We start from the raw sequence: 11025 nt of genomic DNA, 5'->3' as shown, positions 1-11025 counted from the left end.
TGCTTCCTAAATGTTGTGAGAGTACCTGCCCCTAGTACCCTCTCAGGCAGCACCTTCCGTGTGTGTGTGTGTGTGTGTGTGAGAGAGAGAAAGGGGTGTGTATGTGCATTTATATGCGTGTGTTTGTGTGTGTATCTTTGTGAGTGTGTGTGTGTAAGAGAGAGTGTGTGTCTATGCACGTGTGTGTGCGTGTGTGAGCATGGGGGAGAGAGTGTGAGCGTGTGTGTCTGTGTGAGTGTGACAGATATAACTGAAGCAAGACTTTGTTACTCTTATACCTCAACCAGATTGCAATAAAATGTTTTTTTGCCTGACTAATTGCTTGACTATATCTTCAGTATAAATATTGCATTTACATCAAACTGATGGTCAGTGAAGGGTAGTGTGAATAAAACTATTCAAATCCAGATCTGAAATGCCCCAATGGAAACTTTTGATGAGAACATCAAATCGCTCATTTCATTGCAGCCTTGTATCAAAATTAGCGATTTGCTGTTAATAAAAACTGTTTGGTTAACTCAAACTCAAAAAGATGAGACTGAGTTGACCCATTTATTGTTGGAGTTTGTAATTCCAGCCTTTGAGAGCAGTTGATTTGCACTAGGGATGAAACAGTTTTAGATGTAATCTCTTCATCTCTTCCTATGGACGTATTTCACTCTCGTATAGAACTTCCTTCTCAGCAAAGAAATGCCTGTCAAATCTAATGCAAGGGGCGGTGGTGGGTGGAGAGCTAACTTCTGCTGCAATTTAGCAAAGTTCTCTGCCGTTTACCGGGTTGGATGGATTTATCAAAGTGGGTTACTGTTGTCACTGAACACACAACGTGGGAGTGACTGATCGCGCTGACTGTTTTACACCAGATGCTAAATTTGGGGCAGGGCATTGGAACAAGCTGTTTTAATCTCTCTCTCTCTCTCTTTTCACATGCAGACGCGCGCACACACACCAGAGATGATCCTCTGTGTGTTTGGAGCGGAAGGAGAGTGCTCCAGTATTCTCCCAATTCCAGAGAGGTGCCAAGGCTGAGGCAGACAGAGAGGGAAAACAGTAACATGGGAAAAGATTTCAGGCTATTACTTCTCAGGGAAAGGAATGTGTTCACTCGTGCATCATCTGCAAAGCTCCACTCGCTGCAGAAAGAGAGCGAGAATCGTTCTCTGTGAGTAGGTGAGTTTTTTTTTCTCAAAAAGAAAATGTCAGCTTATCTTGCTTTTAAAGATCCTGCAGAACCTGGGAATTTACAAAGAGCCTGTTGAGTGTAGGAGCTCTGGAGAGTTTCAGCAACTGCGTAGGCACTGTGTGTTTTATATTTTACATAATGGTTCACTGTTTGCAAAAGGTTGCTCTGAAAGTTGGAATCTGCAAGGGCTTACAATCCTACCTGGAAGTGGCAGCCTGCCTTAGGGCACCCACCTTTCTGCCTGATACTTTGTGGTGTGGTGATAAAGTATTTTAACTGTTCTCTTCTGTGTGTCTGTGTGTGCATGTGTGTGTTTGTATCTGTGTGTGTGTGTGTATCCGTGTATGTGTGCATGTATCTGAATATATGTGTATCTGTGTGTGTCTGTGTGTATCTGTGCTTGTTTATCTGTGCGTGTATATATGTGTGTGTGCACATGTATGCATGTGTGTGTGTATATCCGTGTGTGTAACTATGTGTGTGTGTGTTTGTGCATCTGTGTATGTGTGTGTATCTATGTATGTAGGTATCTGTGTACGTATCTGTGTGTGTATCTGTGTATGTATGTGTTTGTGTGTGTGTGCATGTGTGTGTGTCTGTGCTTGTGTGTATATCTGTGTGTGAGCGCATGTGTGGTGTATGTGTGTGTGTGCATGTGCTAATGTGAGTGTGTATATCTGTGTGGGTGTATCTGTGTATGTGTGTGTATCTGTGTACCTGTGTGTGTGTCTGTGTATCTGTTTATGTGTGTGTATCTGTGTGTCTGAGTGTGTGTTTGTGTCTCTGTTTATGTGTGTGTATCTGTGTGTCTGAGTATGTTTGTGTATCTGTGTATGTGTGTGTGTCTGTGTGTTTGTGAATCTGTGTATGTGTGTGTGTCTGAGTGTGTGCGTTTATTTGTGTGTGTGAGTGTGTGTGTGTGTCTGTATGTGAGAGAGTGAGTGTGTGTATGTGTCTTTATTTCTATCTCCTTTTTCTCTCTATGTTGATTAAATTTAGGGCATGTCTCCATAGTGGGTATTGGTGGGGCAGGGAGCTGTGGGTTTGCTGGTGTAAATGTGATGATACTGACTCCATAAAATGTGAACATGAAATGAGAATGCTGGAAAACACAATAACTAAAAATATGGGGCCAACATTTTCTTGAGGTGACAACGGGGAACTAATGATGGGAGAAGAAGCTGATTTTTTTATTCACTCATGGGACAAAGACATCACTGCCTGGGCCAGCATTTATTACCCATCCCTATTTGCCCTTTGAGAAGGTGATGGTGAGCTGCCTTCTTGAACCGCTACAGTCCATGTTCTGTAGGTAGACCCATAATGCCCTTAGGGAGGGAATTCCAGGATTGTGACCCAGCAGCAGTGAAGGAACGGCGATATCTTTCCAACTCAGGATGGTGAGTGGCTTGGAGTGGAACTTGCAGGGGGTGGCGTTCCCATGTATCTGCTGCCCTTGTCATTCTAAGTGGAAGTGGTCATGGGTTTGGAAGGTACTGTTTAAGTGAATTTCTGCAGAGCATCTTGTAGATGATACACACTGCTGCTACTGAGCATCATCATGAGGGAGTGAACCTGCAAGTTGCTCTCCAAGCCACTCATCATCCTGACTTTGGAAAAATATCGTGATTCCTTCAAGAAGGCAGTTCACCACTTTCTTCTCAAGGGGCAACTAGGGACAGGCAATAAGCGCTGGCCCAGACAGCAACGTCCACATCCCATAAACGAATAAATAAAAATGACATAACCTCTTCGCTGAGAAGGTGGTCAATCTTTGGTACTGTGGGAGCTCAGTCATTCAAGATGAGAATGGTAGAGATGTGGTTGCTAATGACACCAAGGTGCGTGGCATAGCTTGGAAATATGGCATTGAGATAGATGATCAGCCATGATCTAGATTGGCCAAGCAGAGTTGAGGGGTTTACTGGCCTAGTCCTGCTCCTATGTTCCTGTGTTCATTAATCGGCCACTGAAATAGGGTCTATCCAGATTGTAAACCCACAGGTGCGCATTGCAAGGAATTGAGAAAATAGAAAAAAGACTTTGTGAAAATAAATTTGTAACTTTTCAGTTTTGGTTGATGAGTGGAAAAACAAAATTGTCTTGCATATTTTCACCATGAGATGATCCTGTGCAACTAATGTGTTTCAATATTAATTACAATGTTGTGTCCTTTTTGTTTTTCCAAAAGTGATTTGGCCATTAATTTCTCATGAAAATGATGTCACTTTAAGCAATAAGCCTGTAACAAATCTTTTCATCGCCTGGCAAAGTCTCAGTTTTAAAAATTCACACTCTTGCTTTTAAAACCCTCCAAGGCTTTACCCACGTCCTTATCTCTGTAAGCTCCTCCAGTGCCCCCTTATCCTCTGAGATCTCTTATCTCATTAATTCTGTGATCGAAGTTATACAAACTCCAGAAGGTTCTATGACAAAGGCACCAATGTCTATGTGCAGGGGTCACATACACAACTTGAGGTGGTACTGCCTTATGACCAGGCTCCCAGAATTGAGCCAATGTACATTGTCAAAAGAAGATCTGCATTTCTTTGACATCTCTCACTACCTCAGAATTTTCCAAACTGTTTTACAGGTAATGAAGCACTTTTGAATGGCGTTCAATATATTTTCCCTTTATTCTAACATGAGATGTGGGCATCAGCATTGCTTGTCGATCCCTAATTTCCTTTAAACAGAGTTTCATTCATGGCCACTTTCATAGAATCCCAACAGTGTGGCTATTCGGCTCATCAAGCCCACACTAACCCTCTAAAGGGCATTCTACCCAGACCAAGCCTGCATCCCTGTAACCTTGCATTTCCCATGGCTAAACCACTTAACCTACACATCCCTGGACCCTATGGGCATTTAGCATGGCCAATCCTCCCTAACCTGCGCGTCTTTAGACTGTGGGAGGAAACCGGAGCACCCGGAGGAAACCCACGCAGATACAGGGAGAATGTGCAAACTCCACACAGACAGTCGCCCGAGGGTAAGAATCGAGCCCGGGTCCCTGGCGCTGTGAGGCAGCAGTGCTAACCACTGAGCCACCATGCTACGCCCTTGCTGTGGGTCTGGAGTCACATGGAGGCCAGACCAAGTAAGGATGGCAGTTTCCTTCCTTAAAGAGCATTAGTGAACCAGATGAGGTTTCTCTCTGTCAACTGACCATGGTATCACAGTAATCATTAGGTTCTTAATTCCAGAGTTTTACTGATTTCAAACTCTACCATCTGCTATGGTGCAATTTGGAACATTACGTGGGTCTCTGAATCAGTAGGCTAGCAGTAATACCATTAAGTCATCATCTCCCCAGGCATATCCAAAGCATTTTCCAGCCAGTGTAGCACATAGAACTGCAATCACTGTTGTGGTGTGGGCAATTTCATTCCTAATCTGAGCACAGCAAGCTTGTGAAGCAAATGTAAGATGATGGTTAAAAACCGTAAATCCTATTTCTTGTATTCTTCTGTTTTTATCTACTTTTAGCTGTGGTAAAATGGACAACTACCTACCTCTGAGCCTGATCATTGTATGGTTCAAGTCCTACTCCAGAACTTGACAGTCACACAAGATGTGTTTATAATGTAGTCAGGCAGGTTGATTATCTGCCTGCAAATGCTTCTAAAATGCCTGTGGTCCCTGGGAAGTAAGTGAGTGCCTTCTTGTCACCCAATGCAATGTAGCAGGCTGCTCACAATCAAAGTCTCTGTGCACATGTTCCTGTCACAGGTTCAGTATGTCTGCTGATGGTTTGCTGTCACAAGAGCTCCAGCTGGATTCTCAGGGCAATGCTGATATTCAGGCTCCCGCCAACCTTTTGTTTTGCCTTGAAATTAAATCCGATTCCAAACAAAGTAAATTGGTTCAGTGAATTGGTCTTGATTCCTTTCTCATCGTCTAGACTGGTAAAGATGTGTGTTGAGTAAATAGAGTGCTTAATTTGCAGTTTTAGCAGAGCTGCATGTGTTCTTTGAATGTTGATGGATATTTAACTGAGAAATTTATCATCGGCCAAAATTAAAGCCAAAATTGCTGTGATAATAAGCTATAAACAGCATTGTCCCACTCATTCTGCCCAGGAGACTTTTAAACCATTATAAGGGGTCTCCATAGATCAAAACCTCCCCAGCTGATAAAATAGAACAGAGATAATAGATTGGAATGAAAACAGAAAATGCTAAAAATACCCGACCTGAAATGTTAACTCTGTTTCTCTCTCCTCAACTATTTCCAGCATTTTCCATTTCACTGCTGGCACAGGATCTTGCTTTTCAAGTAATTAATTTGACTTTTTCAGTTCTTCTGTTATGAATTGTTGGCAAGACCAATCAATATTTGCTGCATGGGGGCTAATAACTGCAGGCTGTTTGCAGAACAGTTCAGCGTAACTGAGTGTCTCACTTAGACGTTTAGAGAGGCCAGTTAAAAGTCAGACACATTGCTGTGGGCCTGGAGTTACATGTAGGCTAGACCAGGTAAGAACATAGAACATAGAGCAGTACAGCACAGTACAGGCCCTTCGGCCCATGATGTTGTGCCGAACTTTTACCCTAAACCTAAGGTCTATCTAACCTCCACCCCTACATTATACTATCATCCATACGTCTATCTAATAGCCGCTTAAATGCCCCTAATGAGGCCAACTCCACTACCCTCTCTGGCAATGCATTCCATGCCCCTTCCACTCTCTGAGTAAAGAACCTACCTCTGACGTCTCCCCAATATCTACCTCCACTCACTTTAAAACTATGCCCCCTCGTAATAGCTACCTCCACCCTAGGAAAAGGTCTCTGGCTGTCTACTTTATCTATACCTCTGATCATTTTGTACACCTCTATCAAGTCAACGATGGCTGACTTCATTCTCTAAAGAGAACCAGAGGGGTTTTTATGATAATTGATGGTAGTTTCATTCCTGAGGTGAGCTTTCAATTCCTTTTATTAATTAGTTGAATTTACCTAGAATCATAGACCCCTACAATGTGGAAGCAGGCTATTCGGCCCATTGAGTCCACACTGCCCCTCCAAAGAATATCCCACCCAGACACATTTCCAACACCACCCCCACCCCCACACCCTATCCCTGCATGGCCAATGGTTAATCCACCCAGCCTTCACATCCCTGGACACTACGGGCAATTTTCCCTGGCCAATCCACCTAACCTACAGATCTTTGGACTGTGGGAGGAAACCGGAGAACCCGCAGGAAACCCATGCAGACACAGGGAGAATGTGCAAACCCCACACAGACATTCAAGGCTCAAATTGAAGCCAGCTCCATGGCACTGTGAGGCAGCAGGACTAACCACTGAGCCACCATGCCGCTCCTGAGGTGGGATTAGAACCATTGTCCTCAAAGCATCTGGATGCAAGTCCAGTGATATTGCCACTAATTCCCTCATCCTGCTCATATGGATTCCAGAAATGGATAGTTTAGGTCTAATGAACATTGTGGTTAACTCAGTCCTACTGTTCTGTTCTTATCATTGCTTCATCATTTACACTTAAGTTGCTGCATGATAGATTTAGCTACCTGATTTCATAGATTTGAATATCCGTCTTTAAGCATCCTCCTTTTTGACCAGGCCACCATGCTATATTCAGCATCCCACCTTACATCCCAAAGTATTCAAGGAAGTGTCCCTGGAAATCGCCATCTCTGAGAGTTCTGTAGACTCTGGAGCAGCTCCTATAGATTGGAGGATGGCAAATGTAACCCCATTATTTAATAAAGGCCGGAGAGAGTTTCAAAACCAGTTACCCTAACATCAGTGGTGGGGAATATACTTTTATAAAAGATGTGATAACTGAACGTTTGGAAAGCATTAATGGGATTAGACAGAGCCAGCATAGGCTTATGAAAGGCAAATTCTGCTTATCAAGTATCATGTGGACTTTTTTGAGGATGTACCAAGTTGAATAGATGAGGGAGAACCAATGGATGTGGTGTATCTGAGAAGGCTTTTGATAAGGTCCCTCATAAGAGGCCACTGAGCAAAATTAAAGCATGTGGGATTGGGGATAATACATTAGTATGGATTGAGAATTAGTCAACAGACAGGAAGCAGAGAATGGAACTAAATGGATCTTTTTCCAAATTACTTGCAGTGGCTGGTGGGGTACCTCAAGGATCAATGCTTTGACCCCAACTATTCCCAATCTATAACAACCACCTGGATGAAGGAACCAAATACAACATTCCCAAGTTGGCTGATGGCACAAAATTGGGTGGGATTAAGAGTTTTGTGGAGGATGCAAGGAGGCTTCAAGGCAATTGAGACAAGTTGAGTGAGTGGGCAAAGACACAGCAGATGCAGTACAATGTGGCTGAATGTGAAGCGATACACTCTGCAGGGCCACCCAGTCACAAACACAAAAATGACAGAAAAAGGCAGGTAACTACACTCAACTACCTCCTTGTAGCATGAAGGGAAATCAACATGTTAATGGTGAAGATGATGCACCTCTGTCACAAACAATCACATGCTGTCAGGAGTCAACGAGGAGGAGGACAGATCTGTAATCAGGATTTCTGAATGTGAACAGAGAGCTCACACTAGTTACCGAGAGTGAGGGAGAGTTCCTCTGAGACACATTTCGACACAGATGAAGCAGACCGAGAGAAGGAGCAGTCTAGCTGGATAGAACAGCCTCAAGAGTGTAGTACAGACACCCACTACTTGGAGATCCCATGGCAGGTACAACCCATGCAGGATAACAACGCAGTGTTATGTCCGTGGAATCTGCACGTTCCGTAGGAACGGCTGTAGCATCTGAAAGGATATTCATTCAAGGCACGTTTGCTTCCTGAAGTTGTTAGTGGTCACCCTGACCAGGTTCAGGAGTAGACACACCTAGTGTCAGCCCATTCAGGGAGGACTAAGATCAGGAGCATGGGGCTGAGGTTTTTACCCAATAATATATAACCAAAAATATATATGTAAAATAACCTGTATATAACCACAATCAAAAAGGCAGGCAGCTGGTGTCTGTAAACAATTGTATTTCCCGAAATGCCAGGGAAACTTTGGGGCCCTGGAGGAGGATAAATTCTGATTCAGCAAGGGGTGAAAGGCTTTCGGGAGTAGATGAGAATGTGTGGCCGAGGTTAATGTTGGAGCAACCATGATCTCCTGGAAGATGGGAGCAGGCTCGACAGGCGGAATGGCCTACCCATCCTCCTGATCCACATGCCTGGAACATCACTCAGTTTGGTTCGGGTCTGTTTTTTGAAATTAATAACTGAGTTTCAGATCTCACCAGGTGGGGGCTCAGGGTGAAGGTGGATAAATCCTGAACTAATGTAACAGCAGTTAGCTGTGAGAGCTGGATGAGCGGTCGGAACAGCTCAGGTAAGTGAATGTGGTGTGTGTGCATGTGTTTGAGAAGAGAGGGGGAGGTGTGTGATACTGGTTAGTGAGGCTCAGTGCAGTACTCCAGCTAAATACGGCATTACAAACAGCGATAGTTGATATGGAGCACTGTGCCCTTTTAAGTGAAACAGAAGCTATTCTCTAATGATGGTAATGGAAAATAAATTACAAGGGCAGCCTTTATCACGTGAAATGACTGGTAACATAATATTGTCAGAGTGCTTTGAAATAATTAATCAGTAGCAGGAATAGAACACAGCATTGTGATTGCAGTAATCTGATTTTTGCAACGAAACGGGAGTGAAATGGAGCAAGAGGCATGGTTTAATTGCTGTTCCTCTTGAAGGCAATATTTAGAATCCCTACAGTGTGGAAACAGGCCCTTCGGCCCAACAAGTCCACACCAAACCTCAGTGCATCCCACCCAGACCCATCCCCCATAACCCACCTAAGCTACACATCCCTGAACACTATGGGCAATTTAGCACGGCCAATCCACCTAACCTACACATCTTTGGACTGTGGGAGGAAACCGGAGCACCCGGAGGAAACCCACGCAGACACAGGGAGAATGTGCAAACTCCACACAGACAGACACCCGAGGCTAGAATCGAACCTGGGTCCCTGGTGCTGTGAGGCAGCAGTGCTAACCACTGTGCCACCATGTTTTTGATGATGAGAAAAATGAGATTCTTCGTGTGTGAAAGGATAGAAAGAGTTTTTCTCTTGGCTTTGGCTGGCATCCAAGGGAGAATTCCTCTCCCTGGACATCCTGAGACTGACCGCCTCATTTCTGTCTACCTTCAACAGCAAGAACTCCACGCTGAGAACAGTAGGACTGTTTAGAGTATGTGGCCTAGATAAACGCTCCTTACGCAAATACATGGCATTTTAAAAAAAAATTTACTCATGGAACGTAGGTGTCGCTGCCTGGGCCCAGCATTTATTGCCCCGTCCCTAATTGCCCCTTGAGAAGGTGGTGGTGAGCTGCCTTCTTGAACCACTGCAGTCCATGTGCTGTGGGTTGACCCACAATGCCCTTAGGGAGGGAATTCCAGGATTTTGACCCAGTGACAGTGAAGGAACGGCGATATATTTCCAAGTCAGGGTGGTGAGTGGAGGGGAACTTGCAGGGGGTGGCGTTCCCATGTATCTGTATCTAGATGGAAGTGGTTGTGGGTTTGGAAGGTGCTGTCTGAGGATCTTTGGTGAATTTCTGCAGTGCATCTTGTAGATAGTATACACTGCTGTTACTGAGCGTCGGTGGTGGAGGGAGTGGATGCTTGTGGATGTGATACCAATCAAGCGGCTGCTTTGTCCTGGATGGTGTCAAGCTTCTTGAGTGTTGTTGGGGCTGCACCCATCCAGGCAAGTGGGGAGTATTCCATCACACTCCTGACTTGTGCCTTGGAGATGGGTGGACAGGTTTTAATAACCACTGATGTATCTATTCCCTCAGGCTGTCCAAGGAGGAAATATGAACGTGTGAAGATGAAATGTCACAATGTGTGAAGAGTATGCCACGAGGAAGATGCTGCTATAAAGGCTCAGCTAAAGACATGAACCTGAGACGTCTCTTTTTGTCCATTTTGTCATTTGGAGTGGCTGGGCTGTTACTAATCATTTACTTCCACGTGTGGATTGAAGAACAGCCGATAGGTGAGTCAAAGATGCTTTGGTTTTTTTCACCTCATTTTGACAGAAGGTGCGACTAGACTTGGTGAGGAAGGGACTCTCATGTTTAGAAATGTTTTAGCAGCTGAACCCCATTAATATGTGGGCAACTCTTAACTGCCCTCTGGGCAATTAGGGATGGGCAATAAATGCTGCCTGGCCAGCAACACCCTCATCCCGTGAATGAATTTTAAAAACTGTTAATGTAATCAGTTTTCTGCCGGTAATTAAATGCCTACGTTGATGATTGCTAAAAGATTGACAAGTTTAGTTGAAATATTTCTGTCTTGCATTCATTAGGGACAATTCACAAGAATACCAACATTTTGGGTGATTATTGTGTACTGTCTGAGAAGATAGTGCTAATAGGTTGGCAAGTGGTCTCTGATTGTTTCCATGGTGACTGCACCAGTTACTTAATAAATGAACAAGCTTTGTTTAAATTTAAACCAGGCATCTTAACTCTGGTTGGTCATGACATTAACCTGAGAAATGAACTTGAGATGGCTGTTGTCTACTTTGTTGGGTTGATATGGGTGCAGGGGATGCATGTGCGTGCATGGGTGCGTGTGTGAGAATGTGTGTGTGTGTGTGTGTGAAAATATTTGTGTGTAAGTGTGTGTGAGAATGTGTGTCTGTGTGTGTGTGTGAGTGTGTGTGTGTGAATGTTTTTGTGTGTGTGTAAATGTGTGTGTGTGAGAGAATGTGTTTGTGTGTAAATGTGTGTGTGCGCACACATGTGGGAATGTGTGTGTGTGAGAGAATATTTCTGTGTAAGTGTGTATGTGTGAGA

The 11025-nt window shown here is 44.1% G+C and overlaps 1 protein-coding gene across 3 annotated transcripts in view; it reads left to right on the top strand.

The window, feature by feature from the left end:
• The first annotated feature begins 762 nt into the window (after positions 1 to 762).
• Positions 763 to 11025, top strand: part of LOC109918085 (carbohydrate sulfotransferase 9-like) — a 71119-nt gene continuing 60856 nt past the window's right edge. Inside the window, exons 1-3 of one of the 3 annotated variants that reach the window (XM_048596241.1) lie at positions 763 to 796; positions 934 to 1162; positions 10018 to 10217. In XM_048596241.1, coding sequence (XP_048452198.1) covers positions 10055 to 10217 — 163 coding nt within the window. In that variant the 5' untranslated portion in view covers positions 763 to 796; positions 934 to 1162; positions 10018 to 10054. Of the gene's footprint in view, positions 797 to 933; positions 1171 to 10017; positions 10218 to 11025 lie in introns of all 3 variants that reach the window. The other 2 variants (XM_048596240.1, XM_048596239.1) reach the window with 2 other exon arrangements.

This window comes from Rhincodon typus, chromosome 4, assembly GCF_021869965.1.
Source record: "Rhincodon typus isolate 14 chromosome 4, sRhiTyp1.1, whole genome shotgun sequence".
NCBI classification, from domain to species: domain Eukaryota; kingdom Metazoa; phylum Chordata; class Chondrichthyes; order Orectolobiformes; family Rhincodontidae; genus Rhincodon; species Rhincodon typus.
The sequence above is the reverse complement of the archived record's forward strand: the minus strand, read 5'-3'. Positions and strand labels throughout refer to the sequence as shown.